At 41.2% G+C, this 27,874-nt stretch overlaps 1 protein-coding gene across 18 annotated transcripts in view; it reads right to left on the minus strand.

The window, feature by feature from the left end:
• Positions 1–5,433: 5,433 nt before the first annotated feature.
• fnbp1b (formin binding protein 1b) overlaps positions 5,434–27,874 on the minus strand; it is a 39,095-nt gene continuing 16,654 nt past the window's right edge. For 2 of the 18 annotated variants that reach the window (XM_079581501.1, XM_079581489.1), the window contains exons 5-20: positions 24,141–24,203; positions 22,186–22,290; positions 21,220–21,234; positions 19,197–19,325; positions 18,886–19,032; positions 17,309–17,500; positions 15,984–16,172; positions 13,664–13,756; positions 12,261–12,275; positions 11,952–11,987; positions 9,764–9,873; positions 9,527–9,659; positions 8,927–9,051; positions 8,633–8,793; positions 7,642–7,800; positions 5,435–6,212 (exon numbers count right to left, since the gene is read on the minus strand). In XM_079581501.1, the coding sequence (XP_079437627.1) occupies positions 6,193–6,212; positions 7,642–7,800; positions 8,633–8,793; positions 8,927–9,051; positions 9,527–9,659; positions 9,764–9,873; positions 11,952–11,987; positions 12,261–12,275; positions 13,664–13,756; positions 15,984–16,172; positions 17,309–17,500; positions 18,886–19,032; positions 19,197–19,325; positions 21,220–21,234; positions 22,186–22,290; positions 24,141–24,203 (1,692 nt within the window). In that variant the 3' untranslated portion in view covers positions 5,435–6,192. Of the gene's footprint in view, positions 6,213–7,641; positions 7,801–8,632; positions 8,794–8,926; positions 9,052–9,526; positions 9,660–9,763; positions 9,874–11,951; positions 11,988–12,260; positions 12,276–13,663; positions 13,757–15,983; positions 16,173–17,308; positions 17,501–18,885; positions 19,033–19,196; positions 19,326–21,219; positions 21,235–22,185; positions 22,291–24,140; positions 24,204–27,874 lie in introns of all 18 variants that reach the window. The other 16 variants (XM_079581503.1, XM_079581499.1, XM_079581500.1 and 13 more) reach the window with 15 other exon arrangements.

Here is a 27,874-nt window from a genome sequence, read left to right on the forward strand (position 1 = left end):
CCCTGTCCGGCCCGGGCATCGAATCCGGGACCTTCATAGTGGTCATAGTAGTAGTAATAGAAGTCGTAGTAGTAGTTGTAGTCATCGTCATCTAGTTGTCATAAACATTTATGGCTAAATTCCGCAGCACTGGACTCTTGTCTCCTTCTTCTGTGCTCATGTCTGTTCACCCACCTCCTGGAAAGGTTCAGGTAAGTGAGGCAGGATTTTCTTTTTTTAAGTAATTGAAGTAGTAGTAACAGTGCAAATAAAATAAGTAAGAGTAAATACTTTTGATGATAATACCACCAGTGATTTACAGTAAATACAACAAACCTGTGAGGTAGCTCGTTCCCTCCTGTACTGGGGGTGCGAGGGGGGAAGTAAAAGTGCTCCTGGGTGAGGGTGCCGAGTTCCTGAGTGAGATGAAAGAGAGCGAGCTTTGACCTATGGGTGCAAAACACTGTCTCTAATTAGTGATCGCTAATTAAAGCTCGCAGCTCTGAGCAAATGCGCTGTGGTCACGTGTTGCAGTATTTGTTTACACATAAGCAATAAACACAGCACACATGAAAGGTGTCCACAGGAACAATCCCATGCTCTAAGAGACGGCGTATTTCTCCCAAACCAAATCGTCAATCACTCCAAACATAAAAATAGACCGTTCACAGTCAAATATGTGTCTTCCTTTTCCGAGTTGAAACATACTGTATATCAAAGTCTCCAGGCTCAGAACTTGCACTGGAGTATATGAGATTTATTATGGTATTCGTGTGTACAGTTTTGATAACACCTGTCCAAGCATAGTCTGTTTAATAAAGGATACAGACTGCTTTAAGAATGAGTTCAATATCTTACAGTTTCATATGTTTCCTTGCAGTGACCATAAAAATTACACATTTCAAAACGTATTTACCGGACTATAAGTCGCACCAGCCAAAAAACGCATAATGAAGAAAAAAGAAACATAAGTCGCTCCGGAGTATCAGTCGCACCCAGGGCAAACTATGAAAAAGAGTGCGACTTATAGTTCTACCAAATTTTACTCTAATGAGATGACTTGAAGAGTAAATATGTTTCATCAAGTTTTCCAGAGTAATTCACATTGTTTAAGTATTGACTTTTCACTTGAGTAAAAGTTTCAGATATCGGGCATACACTTTGTAGGAGTTGTACTTATCACTCTTTACGTTGTTGTGTTGTTTGAAGACTTTTTCACCGTTGCTTGTGTATCGACTGATAACAGTGTAATAGGTTGTGCTGGAAATAGGTTAATGAAAAATACGACATAGCCACCATTTCCAAAACACACACAAACAGGTCTAAAATAGGACCATGAATTAAACCTCGAAAAACAAACCCCTTTAACCACAGCAGACTGGATGTGAGTGTGCTGATGATTTTCCCAGACAGACGCCTTCCTCCAGCTCACAGCGCAGACGTGACCGGAGTCTGGAGGTGCACTGCTTTCTCCATCACACGGCTCCAGAGCAGACAGGAACACTCTGCTCATGGAACACCCCATGGGACACTTACACACCGGGCACCTTACAGCGACACATTCAACTGAATTACATGCCCCGTCTGTGCTTTAATGATGTGACACATTCATTTGACATTAAAACAGAGGTAGAAAAAAAATAATAATACTAAAAAGTTGTTCCAGTTGAAAAAGAAGGATGTTTAAGGAAAAAGATGTGCTCTCTCGAAAAAATGGTAATGCTTTACTAATTGCAGTGTAATCACAATGGTGTCAGACTTAAAGCAGAACTAAGTAACTTCTTTACCTTAATAAATCCTTCATAGTCCCTCTGGGGGTAAAGCAAGTGTTGATGGGATGAAAGACCCCACTTTCATCTCCTCCTGGTGCCTCTGCCCAGAAAACCACCCTTGCAACTTTCCTGCCTCCGGGTCAGAGGCGCAATACACACTAATAGCATCACGAAGAAGAAGCTATCGGGCAAAGCTAACTGTGGGCTAGCGCTACGACACCTGCAGTGGCGCTTATGGCCTCTAGGGGCATGAGTTGCTTAGTTCTGCTATAAAATCTTCAAAACTTCACGTTACATGCGAGAATTAGCTGATAGACCAGGGGTAGGCAAGTTTTCTTGACGGAGGGCCGATTTTCTTTATTGCAAATAGACCCAGGGCCGAAGCCACTGATTATTATCCCAAAGTAAAATGCTAACGCCAATGGAACAAGAATAAAGCCCACTTTGAATCAGACAAATAATTGTTTTTCACTTGAAATGACACAAAATTATCCGAATTAAGAGAATAACTACTACTAGAGGCTTTATCTCATCCAAGACCAGACTATATAGCAGTTTTCACAGTGACATGGCAGAGGACGTTTGATTCACTGCTGCCTGTCTATCTGCATTGTTCTGCCTTGTTCTCCATTACAATGACCTTCTCACCTCTGCATTCTCTGTTCCATGCAGGCTCCAGTCTTAATATTTCAGCAGCTCCTTTTGAAGTTTACAGCAAACTCAATGCACGCTCCAAGTGCAAACGACTGGAGCTGACAAAGCAAACATACTGAAGTCGCTCAGTACAACTTTTCCACGGATATAACTCAAAGTTTACATCTTTGAAAGGAAACATTTATACATTTAGGCTTTCTAGGAGAAGGAATGGAAGACAGTCGACTGGAATCAGGTTAAATGAAAGTCCCAGAAGCTACCATTGCTATCTTCATGAAGAAATATATAGTGAAAAATGTAGGCGTGTCATAGGCTATTGCTGAACATGTTCCCATACACTTTATATTCGTACAGAAAGAGGATGAAGAAGCTACTTACTGAATCCCCAGAGTTCTGTAAATTGCCATCATTAATTTCCCAGAGCTTTACAGTGCAGAAGCCTGCAGAGGGTCAAAGGTCAATGAGAGTGTTTGGAAGTGCATTGTGTGAGTGGCGGGCTGCATCTGCTCCACAGCGTGAGGCCATATTTGTGAGAGCGGTAACTGTGAGGGATCGCAGCTGTAACTCAGGTGGCCAGAGTGTGAGCAGATCATGCTTCGATCCTGTACAGATCTGTGTGAACTGCTGTTTGACGCTTTCTGGAGAGTCTAAAGAATCAGGTCTCCAAGGAAAACAACATTTCAAATAAAATTTCAAATTATGAGAGTGCAAGCAAACACTGGAAAACGTGCACTCCGCTTATGTAGAGGAAAAAAGACACTGCCTACAGAACAAAGATGCAAAACTCTCTGCAGTCTAGTATGAAACAACGCTGCCATCTAGTGGTCATTAGCAAAATCGTTGTGTCCTATTTACCAAAATGCCATCATTGCTCTTTCAAAATCAGCCACTCTCAAGATGTTCAACTATATTACACCAAGTTTAAACTCAACTTTTCCACCGTTACTACTGATGTGTGATTATAGGGTCAGATCAATAACACATTATTCTAAGTGCAACGTTGATAGCATAAATGTGAGATCAGAATGTTATATTTATGTGATGTATTTTATCTTTCACTAACCATAGCAGTTCTACAAAACAAAAAACAACATAATCGGTAAGTATTTTTCAGGCATTTTTAATTGGCACAGTAAACACAATACAAAGTATTCAGTGCTCTGAAACACAAGCGCGGCCTACCAAATGGACACAATGAAAGTGTGAAAACACACCATTTGGTAAACCTCACAAATTAAAACAAGTCTTACTTTGTGAAGCAGATAAAGTATTGGTAAGACTGAATAGTTAAAATAGATGTTTCCTTTTAAAATTTTATATATTCATATACTCTCTCTGTTCCTCCATTTCCACTGTACATACATCACTCTGGGGCATGGATAAAGTGTGGCCTGATGAACAGAAGGTTGGCCTCAGTTTTGTGACTTCTATTGTCATTCTCGACTGTAACTTTGTATTTTGACATATTTACTGACAGTTAGCTGAAAAACAAACAAGCTTGACTCTATGGCACAGCAATGGTTCGATCAATGCTTCCATCTTTGAAACGTTAAAAAGAACATGGCGTTAAATACACAAATGGCTTCAGCCAACATACAAAACATTGTGAATTTGACTCAAGATTGTAGGTTCAGGCAAAAATAATAATATAAAAGCACCCTAAAAGAAGTGGATTGAAATTATATGTGCCTTGGAGATGGGAAATAAGCGAACACTTTAGTTTCATAATTAAAATATCACATTAACTTTCACATATCTGCATTTACTCTTTTCATTCAGTGATAACACAAAATAGGAGCTGCATATTCTGTCACTTCAGACGACTTAAAAGATCACAGTATATTTTCATATACAGTAGATAGGAACTTAATTGTGTTTTTGTGTCTAGTGATAATGACTGTAAACAAACATCAACTTTCATGAAACACTCTGATCATAACTTACAATATAAACTTTTTACATACCATTAAAAGTAAAACAGAATGCATATTGCATGGTGGTACGCATAACAACTCCCAGAAAAGAGCTTTTGAGAGACAGGGGTAACATTTCAGAAAGAAAAACAGGGAAACATGCCGTCTGAAACTCAACGTGAAGTATTACCATAGGCACATGACCAGATTAATCCGAAAAACAGCTTGACCAGGCAATGACAGTTAACGTGAAAAGAAAGAGCAGACACAAGCTGCCCCGGGCTTTGCCACAGCAGAGGGGCAGAGGAGGAAGACAGGGCAAGCATGCAGCAAAATCACAATGCTGAAAAGACCCCCTGCCAAAGAGAGAGGTGTCAAGCAACCACAGCGGGTCTGTAGCAGCTTGTGAGGGGAGGGGCGGGGTCAGAATGGGGTGGGGGTCAGTATAGGTAGGAGGTAGGAGAAGGGTGTGGTCAGAGAGGACAGACAAAGTGACGAGAAAAAAAAAAACAGTGAGGTTGTAATAGGAAGTGGATGAATCTTCTCTGGTGAAGATGGAACACACATCTCACAGACAGGCAAACATGGAGGACCTACTATCAATGTGTAGTTAAAATACTACCACATGCCCAAATAATAGACAGGGAGATAGTATACAACACATAAACACCAATCAGGCACGACCTTATGGCCACCGAACTAACATAAGTGTTCAGATTTACATTTGAGTCTACCGGCGTAAATACTGCTATATTTCTGAAGTCGTTAAAGCCACACTGCGTAGAATTTCACCCAATAAATAACATTTAAATACAAGCATTAATTTTATGACAGATGTTTTCACCATTGAAAAATACCTCATAAATGTACAATCAAACATTTATGAGGCTCACCCCTTCTAAGATATGATTTTAAACTTTACCGGGAGTGGGTACGTCTCCAGCTCGTTTCCATGGAGATGTGACAGGCAGTAGAATTTGAGATTTAAACTGGTCAGTTTTTCATCCAAATCCACTCTTTTATTACACACTGCAGTAACAGCATTATCTGTGTTGAGCTGGTCATTAGGAGCGTGTTTTTGTTTTGCCGCAACAGTATCGTCCAAAATGTTATGCAGTGTACCTTTAAGCTTAATTGAAATATATGGTCTTAAAATGTTTACCTGTTTCTTATGGTCCACAGCAGGTGTCCAAATGAAGATGTAAATGAAGATACTGAATGTTGAACTACACCAGTGGTCATAACGTTGTGCATAATTGGTGATTAAGGGATACCGTAAATCAACAAAATCAAGAGGCACTGTCAATCTACTAATGTGTGACAGGAATTCAAGTCGCAATGAAGACGGCAAACAATACCGAAACTAATTCTACCTAGAAAATAGTGTATGCGATCTAAAACGCCATTGCATTTGGTACACGTTAAGCACCTTTGTACGGCAGGACAGGCCTCCGGTAAAATGTGAGGTGATTGAATGTTCTTTTGGTTGAAGTGACTTTCACAAACACACGACCAGATGAAGGTGGTACATGACTTCTTCCTGTTTGCTTATACTCATCATGTCGGTCACTGTCCCGTCTCTGGCCACACCCTCTGCCAAGTGTGTGCAAACAAGCTCAAGTAAAAGGCGGGAGAGGCTGTCAGTGTGCAAGCATTAGTTCATTTGCAGCAAAGCGAAAAGCTATTTTTTGTGTTTGTGAGCGCTGCCAATGTTAGGAATGGAAACGATTGTTTGTCTCTGAAATTGTGTCTTGTAGTTGGTAATTTTGAAATGGTTAGGGATTACTGAAAGTTTTGAACTTTATCTGTCAGTTTGTGGAAAGTAGTTGTTTTTTTTCTCCAAGACTGCTTGCCCTGCCATTCCTCAGCCTACCTCACGCTGACTTCAAGGAATCTGCAATCCAAAAAGTACAGAGAATTAGAAAACTGAACGGAAACAAAGAAACAATAAAACAAAAGCACACACTTACATTTGGATAAGAAATGAAGAAATGCATGTTTTTAAAAGACTTAAACATTACTAGTGCAGAAAAGTTCATCTATACTTAACATTCAAATAGTGAATCAAAGAAGGAAAAACTTTGAAATATTATCGTAACTTAACTGAATTGGTTCAAATAAAGTATTGTGTCTCAAAACAGGACTACTTTAAATAAACTGACTTTTCAAAGCAGCATTATGCAGATATGTCAGCCGATTTTATAACTTGCTTTTAAACTTGACTTGGGCACATGCTGAAACTGATCACTTGTCTGTCACTCTGCAGAAGTGCACAGCATGCATGATGTCATACGCTGCTCTTACACAATGAGGGAAGGCAAAATATGCCCCCATTAATCAAATTACGTTCTTCACTTCAAAACCACCATGCTGTGCCAGTTAAATCTATCAAAGCTGTTGAGCAGAAAGAAGGTCAAACAAAGATTTATAATGAATTGAATGAATTATAGAAAGATCAGGCGTCTTTCTCAGTATGATTACGTTACCGAGGCCACACACACCATGCTCTCTAACTGTGCCCCCATGTCTGTTCAAAGACCATGCAGTCTAGCTCAGGAGCTGCTGCTTCTATCTAGGCGCAGTCTCACCGTGTAACACAGTGCACTATTGTACGTCTTTATTCCTTTACCAAAGGCCTGGAAAAAAAGGACCAGAACAGCTCACAACTATCATTACCAGAAATGCAGCACGGGAAATGCAATCTTACAAGGTGTCTGTGTCGAATATCTTACACCTGGTCTACAAAACCTGCGCTCAAAGCTTTAACATAATACAGTCTAACATGTATTTTACAACATGCCACAATATGAGATTTTTTTTCCTTTCAGTTAATCTACAAAAATAACTTTCTTTTATGCTATGTTACAGCAGGTTAAAGTACATGTCTAGCTGCATGATTGTAGAGTAGTAGCATGCATTTGTACAGGCTACAGGTGACCAAAACACAAAGCTTATGTTTCGATCAGCATTATAGAATTCAAAAGTGCACATTTACTTGTTCAGAGTTTAAATTTACAGGGTGTACATTGCTTTAAGCTGAACTACTGGACTATATTTTAGACATATCGAGTACCAACACAAACTTTACATTTAAACTCCAGTGTTTTGATTTGTTATGATTTATAAACACTCGGTGGCACCAGCAGTGACTTAGTGCCACACAAATAGCATTCAAGTACCAAAATGAATACAGTAATACTGTCCAAATTGAGGCACACAGACAAATGTTTGGTCCAATAAAGCATTGTTTCTGGGCTCGCAGTAACATTCCTGGATTGGACATGTCCAGACAGAAAACAGACTTTAAATGTATGTCATAGCACCTTTGGCATTCGTTTCCAAAAAGACTTCAACGTAGGTTGTGGGGACATATCCCTCCTCTTCCTCGTTTCTGCGAACTCGAGTCCAGCCATCGCCTTTGTCTTGTTCGATAACATACAGGAGCTCCCCTTCTGCTATTGCAATAGTGCCCTCATTTTTACCTAAAAAACAAAATCACATTTACTGAGGTACACAATATAATACAGCAGGCAAGTTTGCTTGGCAGAGGGCCGGTTTACTGCATTGTTAAAAGACCAAGCACCAAACCTGCCAATTTCAGTCCAAAGTAAAGCACCGCTCTCTACAAATGCCAGTGGAGATAATATTTTACCTTATTAGGGGTTTTGTTTGGACATTTTAAAGTAACTGACAGAATTAGTCACGTTTCAAACAAGCAGTACTAAGTAACTTGTGCCCCTAGAGGCCATAACAGCATGTTGCTGTTTTTTACTCATTAATTGTCCGTGAGAGTAAATACTACGCTGACAGAAAAGACAAAGAGAGAGAGGGATATTGTTCATCCAATTACACAATGGAGATAAAAGAAATTTCGCTCAAACTTCTTCTTCGTGATTCCATTGGTGTGTATTGGGGCCTCCGGGTCGGAGAAGGGAAAGCCGCAAGTGTGGTTTTCTGGCCAGAGACACCAGGGGGAGATGAAAGACCCCTCAATCATCCCATTAACACTTGTATTACCCCCAGAGGGACTACGGAAAGGATTTATTAAGGTAAACAAGTTGCTTAGTACTGCTTTAAAGCACTCATTGATATGTGTAATAATATTTTTCCAAATCATCTTGAGGGCCAGAGGCACAGAACCCTCCAACACTTGGAAGTAAAGTGCTGAAGGGTTGATGTTGCCTACCCCTGCAATATACAATACACTGAAGTGAGTATGAATTGAGTAAGCAACAGATCGCTTTAAATCACACACTTTTTCATTAGTCACTCCATGTTATCATAAGTTATACGTCGTTTGTTTGTCACATGTACCTTCAAAGGGATATAGGGCTTTACAGGTGCCAATGGTGGGTAGAGTCTCTTCATCATCAAACTCATCATCGTCGTCTGGCGTAGAGGGCGTGGGGTTCGGGTTGATGCTGGCTTTGACCTGAGTCTCAGAGTTCTGCTCCTCTGTGTAACTGCCATCAGGGCTGCTCGAGGTCCAACACACACACACACACACACACACATAGTAAAAACCACTATGAAAACATACTCCTCTGTCGAAGGTTCATCATACGGTATAGATATAACTAAACAGATGCCTGGGTAAAAATGCCATACCTCTCTCGGTCTTGTGCACAGTTGTTGCTCACTGTGGTCGCGTTATTTTGTGTCTCATAGATCACACTTCTCCTTTGTGTATCGCTTTTGGAGGGCATTCTTTCTTCCACCTCTGCTAGCCACCCCTGAAACAAACAAAGAGCTCAAACCTTTGGCATCATGAACAATATGGTGCTGTGAGTGTCACCAGGTCCAGATCTACCACAGTTTGCGAAACAACGAGCTGGGTTACAACTGCACCACACATTAGAATAATTGTTTATACACATAACTGGCATGGAGTACCAAGTCCTGTATTTAATTGTCTCTAATAAATGCAATAAGTTCACGATTTTAAGTTTAAATGTTGATTCCAGCTCAGTCAAAACAGTCCTTTTGTTGCAATGATCAATATAAACACAGCTTATGCCTTTGTTCAGAGAAGGGCCCCTCGTCCCAGCTCCAAATGTCCAAATATGGCAGAGCAGGAGGCCTCTCTGGCCCTGCCCCAACTCAAGACGTGTATCTGAGCCATTTCATTATTTACAGTCACTGCTGAACCAAACAAGATGGCCTGTCCAAGAGTATCACTTCCAAATGAGATCAGCCATTGGCACACACCTCAAATTTCTGAACTTCAGACTGCATTTTTTCAATACTCTCTCCGATTTCCGCTAGCCGTGGGTCTACGCTGGCGGGGTCTCCCATTTGGGGGTTCTTCACATACACGTCTTTCATCTTCGTAAGTGCATCCCTGGGAGGAGAAGTTATTTATGTCAGCCCGAGGAGCAAAAACACATCGGAGTGCCTTGAGCTGCAGATTATCACTTTTACACTTTCACGCTATTTTTAGAATACCTCTTGTCCATCTCTTTCTGGATGTCCTTATTTAGGTCATCTATCTTTCCTTGCAATTTCTTTCTCCTCTGCTCAGGGGGGAGATGGCTGAAGTCCTCTGGCCCGGATCCCTGAGAAAAACCAAGAGCGTAGGCAAGAGAAGTATTAAAAAAACAGCTTCCATAGTGAATTATTCATTATATCTTTTTGAATTTGGGCTATTTTCTACTTTGTTGCAGTATCTCCTGAGCCTTCTGAACTTTAGGGATTACAGCTTTGCAGATGCTGCCAATTTTGCTTAAGATTAGGATGATACTGCAGCTTTCTATGTCTTCATCACAATTTGTGTTATTAACCTTAACCTAATCAGTTCAACACCTCATCTGCAACCACTATGCTGTCATAAACGTCATTAAGGTCTAGTTACATGGTGATGCTAATTGTGTTTAAGCCTGTCTTGGAAAAGTGTGTGTGAGAAAATGTATCTTTTCCGCTGGTAGATCATATTTCCTGATGGAGATGCTTCCAGCAACTGAAGCGATGAGTCATGTTGCTCGGCAGTCCGTTAAAACTTTCAGTAAACACACTGCATCACTGTCCTGGCCAGTGAACGCACCGCACATCTGGTTGACCTAGAAAAACTGATTTCTGATGTTGAACTGAATAGGTTGTGGTCTGCTATCTTACTGATTGGGTTATAAGAGGCACCATGGGACACTGGTGGAGCTACTTTTGTTCAGGATTCACTGCACAGAGGCAAACAGCTGGTTACCGATGTTGATCTTACCCTTAATCCCGGCATGCAACACTTACCAAGCATGCAACACAGTAAAAAGTGTGAGTATTCATGCAAAACATGCGTCTTAATCATGAACAGGAGCATCTCAATAAATGTGAATGGCAGAGATTGGTTTAAGAATGCACATAAAATGTAATGTTTTATTATAATAGGTTGTGTTCACGTGACATCACAACGTTTGAAACAGCCAATAGTTTAACTTACCACGGACTTAACCGAGTGTGTTTTCTCCAGTTTGGCTGATCTAAACTGATCTATTTTCCTCACGTTGTTGCTGTGTGGTTGTAACTGTTTTCACATCTTCTTTCATCTAACTTTTGCCACTTTTTTGTATCACTTTCATCCCTTTTGTTGTCACATTTTTTCTGCTTTTTCATTGGTTAATTTTGCTGCATTTTTTTTTTTTTATCTCATTCCTGTTTTTGTCGCTTTTTTCAAGAAGCTTTTAGATATAGGTAAAGCCAAACTGGAGAAAATGTGCACGATTCAGGAGGGGGTTAAGAGGATAACTGACTTCAAACCATAGCAATGCCGCCCAAGAAGTGTTTCGATCCAGCACGGCAAAATAAAAGCACCATCTTATTCATTAGTTCAACTTTCTTTCTGCTTAACTATTAACAGACAAAACACTTCATTTAAAATGTGTGTATTTAGTTCGATTTTTGCAATGTTGCAAGTACCTGCTGATCTAATCAATGAGACGAGCTGTGTGCTTTTATTTTGGCGTGCTGTATGGAAACAGGAAGTCACTTCTTGGGTGCCGTTGTTATGATTTGAAGTTATGCACAGTGGCAGGAAGCTATGAATTCTATGAGGGTAACTATGACAACAGGGAAGATGCTGATGTTTTTGGCTTGGTTTATCCTGTGCCAATCCACATGAAACAAAAACTGGCAAATAGTCCAACGGCTTCACTGTCTGCATAAATGACTACGATAAAGGTATTTTTCTCAAATAGGCGAATATCCAAAAGTGGTATGAAATGATGGCAAATAATGATGAGGTTGACGTCTTTCTCCCATAGGGTTGCATTATACCTCCACCTGACATTATCACATTCTAGAACATGAACACAACCTATTTTACAAATCGACATGAGCCCAATTGAAATGAATGATTGTGATCTTGTGATATTAAGATGCGCCTGTATTTTTAGTAGTCCATCACAAATGGGAATGCCGTCTAAAGTAACTCTAAGGATTTTTGTTGTCTTCTTTTTTATATCTAGCTAATTAAAAAATCTGAATGGTCAAGAAATGACCCACTTTCAAATGAATAGTTCACTGTCTGATTAAGCATGCACTGGGACACCGCTAGAGGCCGTCCCCTCTATCAACAGTTACAGGTATTAGTGTTCTTTGCAGAAACACAGGACTACACAGACATTAGACATGAAGTATGTTTGATCACCTCAATGAGATTCCGGACGTGGGAATTGAGTGTGATCTGCACCACAGAGACAGACATTGGCAGGGACAGGACGAAGACGACATATAAAAAAACAAACAAAAAAAACAAATAATAAGATGACAAACAAAACCACATAGGTTTGGGGGGGGGGTCCATCTTTGCGCTGGATAAAATGTGATTAAACAAAAGCAAAACATCGTACAGGAAGCAATTAACACCGTATTACCGGGGAGGCGTGACATGCGTGCTATGATCATGCAGCTAGAGGGGTGTTTTTTATTTCTATTTATTTTTTTCGGTCATGCTTACCAGCTTGAGAGAAAGCTTCATGGGGAAGAGGAGAGAGAAATGGCGCGGAGGAGCAGGAGAAAAAGAGACAACAGACACAGGTCAAAAACATTAAGAGAATACAAGCTCTCGTTCATGTTTGTAGATACTAATTGCAATGGATGGTGAGTTGTTGTTGTTGTTTTTTTTGGTTTTTTTGCCAAACTTTGTAATCTATATGCAATTCAAACCGTGAATATAGACAGCAGAATCTGGCACTTTAACATGTATGATGAAATGGAAAATGGGAGATGTTGGTTAGAAAAAAAAGGCCATTCTTCTGCGAAAGCGTGGAGTTAAAGAATGACATAAAAACTGCAGGAAAGGAAGAAGAGTAATAGAACGGTAAAATGAATCGCAGTACTTTTTTTTTGGGTACTTTTTTCACTTCCTTCCGCAGTCGTTACAGTTACCTAAAGTGACAGCAGAGGGCGCCACAGCTACGCGTGATATATTAGCAAGTCGTCAGACAAACGGGCTGCTGCACACATAACAAGAACAAACCCTGCAGAAAGCACAGACATCCAAAGCACCCACATTTTAGAGTGAAATGAGGATAAAAAAAACAATCACAGAGCACATATTAGGTAAATCTGGTCTGTTATTGCTGGGGTTGCTGAACATGTGGAGGTCATCAATCAGCAACAATTGGCTGGTGAAACAGATGAGTATAACCTTAGTAGATCTCAGCACTCACTGAACAGCCCTCTCCTGCTGCCAGGTAGGGAGCCATTCAGATTTGTTTTAAATCTACCAAAACTAGAGATACAGTTGGAGGCATGTATGGCACAGACAATACGACCATAAAACGTCAGAGCGACAGCACAAAGGACAGGTCTTAAAAAGGGACAAATTCAGGGTATTGTCAGCTGATTTACAGTCGTTGTGAAGCTGTATTGACTAGAGCAGTTTTACAAAATAACACAAAATGGCGTCACTGTTGCACACAGGGCTGACACTGAGGATGGAAAGAGCCCCCACAGAGTAGTTTGGCTCTTGTCAGATGCTTGTGACACTTTGTGAATTGACTCCTCAGAGATGTTTTTTTGTCTGTTTTTTTTCTGAAACAGCTGCAGGACACAGTAAGCGACTGGAAACCTTAAGCAGATACATGTGATGTGGGATGAGGTCATCATCATTTCTGATCATTGGCCTGATTTCTTCATGTGTCTGAGCCATGTGATCAATACCAAGACAAACACACTAGCCTCCTTTGTATTTATGACAAACAGGCTCTTTATAGAAATGATATGCCACGAAAAGAAAAAACATTTAAATCTGCCAAAACCAATGAGGCCACTGTGTTCTTAGTACTGACACACAAAGCGTTGGATACTCAGACGGAGGCATTCCACACTCACTGACCGTCGCACGCACGCACTTACAACATATTGTCTGGCCTCAAAAGCATATGTTGGCTGGCCCAGAGTCCTCTTCATTAGCTCTTTGTGATAAACAAGTGCGCGAGGAGATAGTGGCTGCAGCAGTCATCAGAGAGAACACAGCTTAATCACAACTTAGATCCACTATGTGTTCTTAATGTGCACCAACAACAAAGCAACTTATACCTACTGCAACACTTACAGCTGCACAGACAGTGGTTACTGACACTTATAGGACAAACCAGGTAAAATGTCGCCTACTACACATGAAGAGGGTTGGGAAGCGGTCTTTGAGCCTTGAAACATTATATTCCATTGACAATGGCAGATGTTTTCATTTGAGGCTTGAGTTTGAGAAGGTTTAAAGTTTAAGAAGGTTCAATAGTTGTGACAGCTGCTGTTTCGTGGCATTATCCTGACGTAGCATTGCAGCCAATTACTGAGCAATTACTGTGCATGTTCTTTTTACCTCAGCAGTAGTTCTGAGCGCTGAACACTACGTTTTAGTAAAATGAATTGGCAAGTAAGGCTTCACTAAGGTCAGCTTCGATTGTGTGACGAACTAGAAGAGCAATACACAAAGCATCTGATTTCACAGGTTTTCTGTTTTATCTCTCCCCTCAAGAGCTGTTTCAGCACTTCCGTTTTCAGAACCATGCACTTCCTGTTTGACGTGTCCTACTCTAGAAAAACACAGCCTTCCCCTTTCTGTCCTTCCTCCACAATATGGTTTACACACTGCACTATTGCACTGTATTGTTTCTGTGCTTGTTCAGATCTTTATGCGCAGCACCAATTCAAATCAAAGTGACTGCTGCCCTTTTAAAGTTTGAATGTCAACATAAACTACATTGGCAAAAAGGGTCCGGAAGGAACGTGTGAGTCGCCGCCTATTCCTGAGGTCAGGGGCAGCAGAAGTGTGACAGGAAGGGGGGCAACAGTCTGACCTGGCCTAGTTTAACAATAAGCTGATATCGTTTTCCCATGAGCCAATGGGTCATCAAGAGATCAGAATTGTACTGGTTCATAAAATATATATAATATATGTTATAATATTATGTCTGTGTAGGCTCTTAGTCGTACAGGAGTTGCCCATCTTCGATGAAGGTTCTCGAGTCATCTTCTGTACTCTGTAGTTGTGTAAGCACACTACATGAATTTTCCCTACAGGAAAAGTACCTTACCTTACACAACACTTCAACTACAGAGTACAGAAGATGACTCAAGAACCTTCATTGTATATAATATTATACTATAATAATGTTAATATATATTAAATATATTATACACATTTCTAAAACACGTTCAGGTGTCATTCCTAAACGTACTACATGTTCTCTATACAGAGAGAAAGACAGTCATAGAGTGAAAAGGTGAAAACCTTTCTTTAAACATAAAATGGGGTTTTTGTTTTTTGCCTTCCTACTGAAGTAATCTACGCCACAGTTGTCTCCTTGTGAAGGACACATTTCTCTGCTTTACTCTGCACATGATGCCCTGCTTGAATTGACAGTCGATTGACAACCAGGTGCACTCTCTTGGAGTCCGACAGGTGACTGGCCATGCTAATAGTACAGCCATGAACTAAACCTTTAGTTCTAATGCCCCAAACACAGAATGAAGGAGTTTTTCTATATCACTGGCTCCAACAACACTCAGGCAGCATCCTAGTTTCTTTGTATTAAAGGGGAGCGGGATGGAGATGAGAGCTCACTATAGGTTAATATGAGGAATGAAGGAACTTTGCTGGTGGTGAGTGAGATACTTTCACAATGAGTTGATATAATGTGTGCTATAGAAGCAAGCTAGAAGCAAAACAGCAGAACAGTGTATGAGTGAATGCTAGTTTTTACAGGTAAATGTACACTGATTATTAGGGCAATACAGAACCTCAGACTATGTTGCTGCAATGAAGGAAAAGGCAGTTAGGGGGTCATTTACCAAGTGTTTGCTGCTGATCACTTTTGTTTTCTCAAGCAGAGTCATTTGGTCTCAGGCTCCGTCCTCTACATAACCAACTCAGTCCAGATGAAGATTTAAAGCTTCACTGCCACAGAGAGCTATATTCTATTCACTCGCTATTAAGCGCCGGTCTTGATAAATGAGCCCCTTGAATCAGTTTAAGATGTAAGTTAACTTCTGTCTTTGCATCTGGATTAGATTTCAGATTTATTTTAGTCCTGTTGTAGATTTGCATTATATTTGACACTACATTTTGTACAGCCCTAATGTGCAGCTTTTTAATTCACTCATACGCTGTGGCAGTTACTGTGCAGCTTACACACCAGGTGAAGAGAGCCGCTGCATGGGCACATACACTTACCCCTCGCCTCAGGCTCCGAAGGCAGTGTATTTTGGGTTTGGAGGTCATGAAGTCGTTGAGGCGATGGGACAGGGGCTCCTTGTGCTGCTTGGGAGACTGGGGGTCGTTGGGAACAGCAGAGGATGAGGGCGAGGATGTGGCTGGGGGAGCAGGTGGGGGCTGGCGAGGGGATGTTAACAGGGACATAAGCTACCGATAAGAGAGGGAGCCATGGCGTAAAGGACAGGAGACAGAGGAGGAGTAAAGAGGGAATACATGGTAGTAAAGTAAAGGAGGTCAAACAACAAAACAGACATAGAAGGAAAGGAGGGAACACAAAACGAAATAAATAAGCCTAGTACAGAGATCCAACATATAAATTAATCCCAAACATAAGATGACAACTGAAGACATTTCAAAACAAACTTTCAAAATGTTAAGAAACACAGAATGTAATAAGACAAAATTAACATACATTAAAATGGTACAAAGAATAGCAGGTGGCGTCAGACCAGTCAAAGCAAGCAGCTGCTACAAAGCACACATTGCACCGAAGCACATGCAGAGATCCACTGTATCATTTTAGCTTTCAGGAAATCACATGCGAGCTTGAGTGAGCGTTTACCACCAAAAAACACCAGGGGGTTCTATACCTTTGTCATTTCTATCCACCACCCTATGTGCCCTCTGATCTGATTTGGAGAGAAGTTATAGCTGTGCATGCAAATCCACACCACTGAAAAAGCACCCAAGTCGACCCGCGTGTCAGTGCTGCTCCACGTTAGCTTTGCAACCCTAAATTAAAGAGCCGATAGCTTTTTATGTCATACTGCATCAACGTTTTCCAGCCTCTTCGCCACAACTTCCTCACACATGCCAACTGAACACCAACTCTGTAATATGTGCTTCAGAAGCAAATACACCTATTAATCACCAGCATGTTAATCAAGGGGAGATGTTTAAATTCTGCCCAGATGTTAGTACAACTGCCAGGAGTCTGCTCTTTTATTAAAAGTACATGGGAAATACAATATTAGTGCGTTGTCATTATAGGAAATGGCTCCAAAATAAATCAGGAAGAACTGCAGAGTGCCAGCGATGTCTGGCAAATGGAAGTACAGTAAATGGTTGCAAAAATGAACAAGGAAATGGCAAAATCTACAAATGTAGCATAATACTAAAAGGGAAATCAAAAACAGCAACTTTTAACAATTAAAAGCGTGACTGGAATTATCAATATTCACTAAAGCTACAGTTACATGAAGAACTTAATAAGAGATGTAATCGATTAGCAGAGCATTTCAAAACAAAACTATTGTTATTTAGAACTACAGTGCAAATCTTACCTTGTTCTTATTCTTTATAAAAGGCCACAGTTTGCCCTTGCCTTTGCCAGTAGATTTGTCTTTGACCTCCCTGGAATTGGACAGGCTGTTTTCTGACACTGTTCTCTTCATGGCGAGACCGTAGTCTTCGAACTCGACATCTCCTGGAGGCTCGAATCCCGATTTGTACGACTCCACCACCTGCTTCGAGTCCTGTTGAGAGAGAGAAAGGACACAGATTGTACCTCGCATGTTGACATGATTGGGAGAACATGCAAAATCTACAACACGAGGCCATTGACTGAACCAGAGACCCCCTTGCTTTGAGGCGAGAGCCGTAACCATAGCGCCCCCATGCTCCCTGTTCATTGTTGTTTATTTATGGCTACGACAAACTATTGAGGCCAAGTCATAGAGGAAAGGTGACATTAATCAAGGTCTCTGATAACAGCTGGAGCCTGGCTGGCGTTGGGATAAGAACTGGAGGATGTGCTTTGCTGTCTATAGGGGACAAGAAAGAATTTGTAAGAGTGGAAAAAAGGAGGGGCCGTGTGATACGTGATGAGGCTTTGCTGTTGTTTGTTGGGCCACTTAGTCACAGGCTGGAGTCATGCTTTGGAGCCGGGCCATACGCGCAGAAAGCTTCGCTCTTCACATATGCACTATATCCCCAGGGTTAGTCTTGTTTTTCTCATAAAGCAGGATTGCAGCACGGGATTTCTCAATATGTTACACTGCTGATTTCCCCAGTTTAAGATAGCAACGAGCTTACAAGGCAACGGTCTCGTCATAAAAGTCAGCATAAGTGTACAAGTGTAGAATTATTGGAGTTTAGCTATCAGCAGGGTAAAGAAAACAGAATATAAAGGAGAGATAGGGAATAATAGATTGCATGAAAGGATAATCATAATGTGATTGTGATGGATAGAGAGCCCAGTTTTGTGTCACAAACTCTTATTCAGCGGGTTTTGACACAGATGTGTGACTCGCCAAGTGACGACAAATTCTTTGGTTGTTCCCAGACCCAATAGTAACTCAATGAAAAGAACTGCTCTGTACAGAGGGAACTCACTTCCTTTTAATTTGAGAAACACTAAAAGTGAACCACACTTCAAGATGAAAGTAAAATTAGCTCAGTACATGTGAGCAATAGTAACTATGTCCTATATGCGTCATGTTATATTATGTCAGGACCCCAGGAAGACTAGTGACCACTTGTGGAAGCTAATGGGGATCCTAATAAAGAATAATGAATAAAGAATATTTGAGCTATAACAGAGAACCTTGTTTTTTTAATGGGTTAGAATCCATTGCAGTTAATCTGATCTTCTTTTATTTGCATCTTTTTATTTGTTTATTTGGTCAGGACAGTGCATATCAATGAACACACATGGGACTCATGCATGTAAACACGCCACGCTGGACGCCATACATCACTTAACCTGGCCTATTGTACATGTTTTTAGTGGTAGGATCAAACCCGGGACCTTCAAGCAGTGCAGCACGAACACTATCACTAACATCACGACTTTCTGAAGAAAAACTTCCAAAAGGGAGGTTTAAGAATGAGTGAGTGACTTCTCCGTCTGTGGACTCACAGTCTTGGGCTCGACGGACTCGGCAGCTTTCGTCATGCCATCTAAACACTTATCCACGATGGGCAGCACCTGGCGGTCCACATCGGCAAACGTCTTCATACACTCTCCTAGCTTCTCGATTCTTTTCTCCTCCATGTCTTGAAGTTTCTAGGAATGAATAAGCAGAACATAAATCAAAAGTAGGAGTAAATGCTTAAAACAAGACAATAGTTGTGCAAAAGCTAATCATGGCTTCACTTTTGTAGAAAATTCTAGCTGATGTTTTATGAAAAAGATTTATTTGTTTGCTTTTTTGACATTTTGTTCCGTACCTGAAATATACTGGGTATATTGGTATAGTAATGATCATTCTGCTCCTGGTTGAACTTCTGCAGGTAGGAGGAGTACTCGCTCTTACTGTCCGAGGCCATCTGGTGTCTCATCTGAGCTTGCTGCCGCGCCTGATGGAATAAAAGGCATAAACACACACACACATCACAGACAGGCTTAACCCAGTGAACCTCCAGTGTCCCCACGTTAACGCAGACATATGGGTTAGTCGCACGGACACAGGGCTAGTGCTCAAACCCAGTAGGAGTAGACACATCTGTGAGAACTTGAGCTCAGGCATGCACATATATAAAAAGCTTGTGAATGTCAATGTGAGTGCCCGTGTTGATCAGAATGCAGCAGCCATTAGTAACAGCCTACGCAGGATATAGGCCAGAATAAATGTGACAATGTGGCAAAGAACAGCCAGCTTGAGACCTGTAAGGATTTGATCGCCCGTTTAGCCTTTCCTTTTTGGTTTTGTGCTGGGTTGGACGTTTGGGTTTTTTTTTAGCAATGAGACACAGGCAGTCAGAAACGCAGCAGGAGTAGCCTATTAAAACCAAGGGCAAGCAGATGGACATGGGATTATCTCAGTGAACAACATGTGGGGACTGTGTACATTCATTGTGCCAGTTATCTGCAAGTATCTGTTTCCTTTTGGGAGCTGATTCAAGGACTGCCCACTCACTAACATAAAATGTAGTATCTAATGACTTTACGAAGATATTGGGATATTTTTGTGACTGGAGGCCATAATCCAATAAGGGACACTTGGTCTTGTAATGTTAATATTCCTATTCGTTTAATAATCAGACCAGTGTGGTTTTCATACCAGACAGTTTTGACTTCACTTCCTGCAGGAGAGAGGACAATACGTGCCACCGGGACAGCTAACTGTGATGAGGGGGCTTTGCTGCTTTCGTATACATGTGTTGTTGTACTGCAGAAGTCAGACTGCAGAGGGCGCCGGTAGGAAAACGGCGCCAAAATCTGTGCAAATCTGCTGACAAGACACATCACAGCAACATCACAAGACCACGATGAGGACGACTGCAGGAAGTGAGCTGTCAAAACTGTCAAGTATGAAAACCACATTGGCATGATTAGTATGAAGAATATTTTCTACTGGAAACATAGGATTGATTATTAGGAAGACTGAAATTAAAGAAGAGGTAATTATTGCAATCTTGTGTATTGTGTAAGGTCTATTCACACATGAGAGCTTAACCCACTCTGTTGGGCTGGGAGGGATGGGGAATTTGTAAAGCTGAATGAAAGTATTGCAAAAAATGATACTGTTATAATACAGAAACAAACAACTAAATAAATAACTATATAATAAAGCACACAAATGTATTACAGGGCAGTCCAACAGTTCGCCCGGGCATCCAGGAGGAGCAATCTCAATCTGGTGCATGATCGTTTTAACAAATAGGAGGATAGGATAAAGATACTTCTAAAATATTGAAAATACATGGCTAAGAATATGTCCAAGCACCGCTTCAGGACTGCCGTTAGTTGAGATAGTGTTAGTGCATGCAAAGCCTGTAAGTGTGCTGGGTATGTGTTGAGAAATAGTCACTATGGCAACCTGAGTGGGACTGAAACCACATCACTTCCTGTTGGCTTTTTCTGCAAATAACCCTATAGTTGCTATGGTTGAGGTATACTTAAGCCTGGCTTTGCAAGACTCCCCTATGTCTATTCTTCACAGGAAGTGTATACTTTAGGGTATACTTTATTGTACAAAAATTAGGTGTATGTACAAAATATTTCAATACGATTTCAAATTAACTCTTCCAATACAGCATGGCCAAAAAAGTATTGAAATATAATCGTGAAAGTGTTTAGCATACAACAAGGCAAGCCACTGAACAGAAGCAGTCCATGTTCAAACGGGACAGTCGTGTTAACAGTGGCCTGGACAAGGCTGTGAGTCTGAGTCCGCAGGGGAGTGTGTGAATCGCGACACAAGGCAGACAGTATGTTCCCACAGAAAAACACTTTGTCCAGTGGACCTACCTTGTGGGAACTTCGCTTCAGTGTATGCCGTAAAATCATACAAACACATGTGATGTTATCTGTTTTCACCTCAGCACAAACTTTTCATAGAACCATTTCCTGGACTCACAATGACGTCACCACTTGAGATAGAAAAAAAATGATACTGCCATAAAAAAGTAAAACACAGACGGCACGATATTCACTAGACAGGTCTTTGCCATTACATTTATAAATGAGGACGACTGATGAGCCATTTACATGTGATTGTAAGAACAAAAGTAAACTATTAGAGAGACTCCTCACATAACAGATATCAATGAGTAAGTTGTAACTGCGCGATACTTCTTTCTGGAGCAGCGACTTTCCCAGTTAAAGTCTCACTGCACAAACTTGTAGATTGTGGCTGCGTGTCCCGGAGGCAAAGGCTCTTTATTCCTCCCTGCATTTGCATAATAATCAGGACTGTGTCAAGCCTGGGCCTGCGATTTGAGCCAAATACTGATGAGGCAGCAGCATGCATTACTGACCAGAGATGCTCTCCGGTCGTGGGAGCAGTATGAGCAAAAGACCATATTGCTGAAGCTCACTTTAAATTAGTCATGGCAACAGGAAATTACATCTGCTACAGGCCACGGGGTCCGCCATATGGCTATGTATGTACAGTATGTATGATGCAAGTGTATCTGTAAATTACTAGATCAATGATGTCATAGCGCAACGCTCTGGGTCACGTTCTTTGCCGTTGCCAATTCCCAAACAGCAGCAGCCACTGTGTGGTGCCTGTTTTTCAGCGATAATGGAGCGGCTTTGACACACAGACATGCTGCACAGCCCATCGTTAGGGGTCTGTGTGTGAGAGGACATGAGGGAGGGATGGTGGTAGATACAACAGGTGTGAGACAACACGGTGTGACAGACAGAAGCTGAGTTTTGTGCGGTGAAAACGCATGGCAGTGGCAGGAAATAAGTGAAGGCGGCTCACACCTTCTCCACGTCGGCTTTCGTCACGTTGATGTCAGCGTCCATCTTTTCGAAGTACTGCTGCGCCCGGTCTGCCTCTTTGCAGTCCCTCTCGAAACGTCTTTTACTCTGAAAAGATAGATTCATGAAATGTAAGGCACAGCATGAAACTCATAACACATGTTGCTTCTGTGAGTATGGGCTTGCTTCTCTAGAATGAAATAATAAACCAATATTTTGTAGTTTAAAGCAGTACTAAGTAACTCATGCCCCTAGAGGCCATAAGTGCCACTGCAGGCGTTTTTTCACCCATTAATTGTCCGTGAGAGTAAATGCTACGCTGACAGAAAAGACACAGGGGGAGATGAAAGACCCCCCAATCATCCCATTAACACTTGTATTACCCCCAGAGGGACTACGAAAAAGATTTATTAAGGTAAACAAAATACTTAGTTCTGCTTTAACTTTAGACCGTTTTACAACATCAAACTCATGTCCAGCTGTTTCGTTGTTTATACACAAGAGTCTTTATTGAGCTGTATCTTCCTGCTCAGTCACACAATAACGTCACAACATTAATATATACGTCAAAAAAAGAGCTTTGAGACAGAAGCCAATGCAAGTCTGTGACACCACAACAGGCGCAGTGTTAGTCAGCAGCCGCTCGATTAAACAAATATTCATAGTAGGGATTTGTTTACAGAAAAGACAACCATTCATCCAGCCTCGTTCGACCCTTCCAAACGAACAATCAGGGTTTGTTGGTCAAGCATGCACTCTGAACTATGCCTGTCTTCCACACAAACAATAGGATCATTGAACATGCTGCAGAGTTGAGGAGGACAAGGCAGTTATGCTTCTCTCTTGACGTCCTGCCCCGGTCAAAGGGGCTTGGTGGAGATGAGAGGCGGTGGTCTATTTTTTAGTTCACAAACAGAGCTATTGGGAACTTGCTCGCGACTTGAAATTGTCAAATCAAAATTTGGCCTGTGCGAAACGATAGATATTCAACCCTAACCGTAACCCTAACCCCCTAACCCTAACCCCCAACCCTAACCCTCACCCCTAACCCTAACCCCCCTAACCCTAACCCTCACCCTAACCCCCTAACCCCAAACCTAGCTCTAACCCTAACCCCCTAACCCGAACCCCAAACCTAACCCCCAAACCCGAACCTTAACTCTAACCCCCAACCCTAACCCTAACCCCCAACCCTAACCCTCACCCTAACCCCCTAACCCGAACCCCCCGAACCCCAAGCCTAACCCCCAAACCCGAACCTTAAATCTAACCCTAACCCCCAACCCTAACCCTAACTTGAAACCTAACCATAGCCCCCAACCCTAACTCTAACCCCAAACCTAACCCTGAATATTTGAATTTTCAAAAAAATGCAAAAGCAACAAAAACACAACAAAAATGCCCAAAAATTCTGACATAAATGCAGCGACAACATGGCATGAAGTTACGATCAGTTTTGTAGGTCTTAGCTTTCAAATGAGGCGCTACTCTGGCCTACAGGCTGTAAAGTCTCCAGTCGAGAAGCTTTTAGATTTGGGTGAAACCGAACTGGAGATGCTTAGTTGCTTAGATGGTGCTTAGTTCAGGTGGGGGTTAAGAGGTTCAAATAAAAAAACTGAACATTTGAAATGACCATGCAGTTTCTTGTAATGCAGATATTGCATCATCGAATATAGCAGTAACAATAACCTTTATATATAGTGCAGCCCTAATCCCAATATTGAAAATACAATCACATTAGAAAGGCTTTACAGTTGTATTTAGGGTTAATGTCAGTGCATACACAGATATAGGTTTATGGGTCAGTAAATCTCTCCTGTGCTTTCCGACTAATGACCTAGAATAGATAGACCGAGTAAACGTTGATTGAATGACGCTTTCGCTCTGCAGCTCCTACATTCGTGTAGCTACACATCTGCTCACATCTGTTTTACTGTAAAATATAGTGTGTCACTTACTGCTTCCAGTTGTTTCCACGAGCTCTCGATGTGCTGTTGTGCCTTACGCCCATCATGAAAGTGCTGCAAAAAGAACAAAACTTCATCCATCAACATTTGTTTAGTTTGATCCCAGATTTAAAACCAAATTAAACATAGCTTCTTACGATTTTAAAGCAAATGCCACTATTAAATACTTGGGAATGTGCAATGTAACAACTTGTTTAATGTTTTTTTTTTTTTTTTTCCTGAATGTACAACCATAAAACAACTCGATTTCAATTTCGTCTGGCCTGGTTACACAGACTGTGGAAGCTCGAGTCAATAGCTGAGCAGCATATCAATGTCCACAGCCTATTCACACGGATTCAAACAGTTGTACAAAAGGACCATTGCTTGCACTCCTACTGGGACTTTTCTGCCAGTTGGACGGCATACAAAAGTCGCACAAACTCCGGATCCAGGATGTGAAATTTAGTCGTTCGGGACCATTTTACCGAAATAACAATGGATGTGAGACTATTTAGTATTAGGCTGTGGTAACTCAGGTTTGAACACTTCTTGTTTCCGCAAGTTTCTAGAGAAGCAACAAAAAATGGGAACTATTTAAGGGAACTTTACTTACTAACATAACACAGGGTTATTTAATTCAATGGCAAAAGGGTTTGTTGTGGTTGTGTGGGGTAACTAAATAAAAATAATCCTTGTAGATCGTGTAAAATGTGTCAGACAGAAGACTGAGGAAACCCACCGCTGTTGTCTCCCTTTACTTCCTGTTCATATTTGCTTCCTAATAACAGGCTCCTTCAGAGACAGCGTTCTTACAATTGACTGCAGTGACTTCATGCATTCCAGTGCTGTTTTTGCCAATGATAGCAATATATTTTATTGACACCACTTTTTTCCACAACAATAATGTGACAGTGAAAAAGCTTAACGCGGCTCTTTCACTAAAACGTGACAAGACATGAGGGAGTTTCCGTTGATAAGAGGAGAATGGACAGAAATATTGGTAAATGGACATATGTAGACATGTGGCCCTGTTTCACCTGCCAACAGTGGTGATCATTGACCTGCACTTAAAAGGACATAATTTGGTGAAATCACATCAAATGAACAATTATGACCTTTGATCTACTGATGTAATTTTGGTCTTTTTATCCAGTATAGTGTCCCTGTTTGCCGGGTTGTACGGTAATGCAAATTTAACTGGTGTAGTCTACATGATATGCAGGTACAGTATATGCTGTATAACCACTAGAGAGAGAACCTGCCGGATTACCGTATAGTATGCCCACTTGATTGAGATGTGTATGAACCCTTTGCACAGTGTTATTTTCACGCTTTCTTTCATTTAGAGGGCAGCACAAACTTCACAAAGTTCCCCTTCTGAACATGAAAGAAAGGACCGGCGGGCATCTCTCCCTCACTCTCTATCACACAACGCCGACCCGCTGCTCATTCTTTTCTTTTGTTGAGACTCCGTTCACTACAACGTGGGCTAAAACTAACATAAAGAAATGGGAATATGAGACTAAAACTAAGATGGTTGCCAAAAACAATAATGATAATGGCTTACACTTGCATTGCGCTTTACAAGCCTGTATTACCAAGTTTCTCAAAGTGCTGCACTGTACTGTAGTCATTATTCATTCACTCCATATTCGGTGGTGGTAAGCTACTGTTGTAGCCACAGCTGCCATGGGGTAGACTGACGGAAACAAGGCTACCAGTCTGTGCCATCGGCCCCTCTGACCACCACCACTCACTCACACACTACATTCCCCAGACTTCCTGGTTCTCAAACGGTCTCCCATCCAAGTACCGACCAGGCCCTTCCTGCTTAGCACCTGAGATCTGATTGGATCAGGCCGAGCAAAGGCGCTATCAATGCTGATACATTTTGTAAACCAGTCTGCTCAATGAAGGCTTATTCATTTTTCTAAATATGTGAGTGATAGCTGTGTCAAAAATATAACCAAACAATAAAAAAGTATATATTATTTAACATATCTGAAATGAATACCCACATTTTTTTATATGAGTGAACATAACTGTGTGTCTCTCAAACGGGGAAGCCCAAAACATTGCATGGGTTTCCCCTGTTCGTTACAGTCCAACTCACATCAGAGGCACAGTGGAGAAAAACTACATCGCACACTCCCATATATTGTTTGCTTGTTTTTTTTGGTGCTTTTTTTTATAACCACTGCCCTGCCCAAATGTGTAACAATATAATATTACACCTCAAAATGCCTAATAGAAATAGAAACAAGGTTCAATGAGGCTGTACTGCCTGTGAAAGGCCCTGCAGCATATTGGCCTCATTATAGATCCTAAGCCCAGTGATCAGACAGTCTGCTGACCAAAGACCCAAATATGATTCCTCAGCATCTCACTGGGGCAAAGGCTCTTTACCTCTTGTACACAAGTCTATTGGTATTCATTATTTATTTATATATATAAATAATATAAGATTATTTGACAAAGCTACAAATGACAGAACACAACATGACTCACGACTTGAAGAAGATTTGGTATTGGAATAAAAGATCAAATGCTAAAAACATGATGAAACCCGAACAAAACTTGAACTAGACTTTTTAGTCTCTCAAAGTTAAACACAGACTTGTGGCATGTTTTGAAATCAGTATCTGGCGACCAAAATACAGCAGTTGTTGCAAAACCTGTATGTTCTGTACGTTCGCACTGAATCTAGATCTCTTGTGACTATACCCATCATGGCCTAACTTCTTGTCTTATTTTAGCACAGAGGAAATAGCTGAGAGGTGCCATAGTTCCAGCGTCTACTGGGAATAGGTGTACCTATCTAATGCATACAGTTTGCAGTTTTATCTCACAAATCTCAGAGGTTACCCAAAGAGCTCTTAGTGATGTTTAAATATTAATGTAATGTAAAGCAGTGAAAGCAGAAGTGAGAGGCAACAGTATAAGTTATGAGGCAAGACATTTGGAATGAGCGAGACAGATGTCATAGTTTTGTCCCATAATGAATATATATTTGATTAAATATTTGAAACCTCATTTTAGACATAGCTGTCAAGTGTCCCGTTTTGGCAGGGAAACTACCATATTTTGACCCGTCTTGGAGCTTGATTGGGCCGGTAAGACGGCTCTTGACAGGGATGATTTTAGAACAACCTTGAACTCTCCAATTCACCAGTATATACATGCCTTTCAGTCATGTGGCTTTTGTTGTTATGGCTGCCATTTTAAATACTGTAGAATAGTAGAATTGTGCAGTACTAAAACATGTAGCAATATCTCTACTCAGGAAGACGATAACAGTAAAAACACGGCTCCAGAGACGCACGTTTATGTGAAGAAACCAGTGAGTCACTGTTTAAGATGCTCAAGACGTTAGCATTCTACCGGTTAGCATGCTACCAGTTAGCATTTAGCTTCAACCGCCCAGCTCTGACCTCTCCAAGAGAAAGCCCTGAACCACACTCCAAACCTTGGCTACAACATGTGAGAGGGGCCTCTCTGGGGCCGTGCTTCAACTGTTATCTTCTTGAGCAATGATTAAGAGTGCAAAAAATGCTACTGTCGATCAGGTGTCATTCATTTTCATCCTGAGTAGGGATATTGTTACATGTTGTAGTACTGCATAATTCTACTTCGGTATTCAAAATGGCGGCTAGACCTATGCATGATGTCATTAGAAACACATGTATAGAGAAAATGAAGCACTTTTTAGGGATGCAAATGGTCTCAATGAAAAAAAACAAAGA

Source organism: Gobius niger (assembly GCF_951799975.1).
Source record: "Gobius niger genome assembly, chromosome: 2".
NCBI lineage: Eukaryota > Metazoa > Chordata > Actinopteri > Gobiiformes > Gobiidae > Gobius > Gobius niger.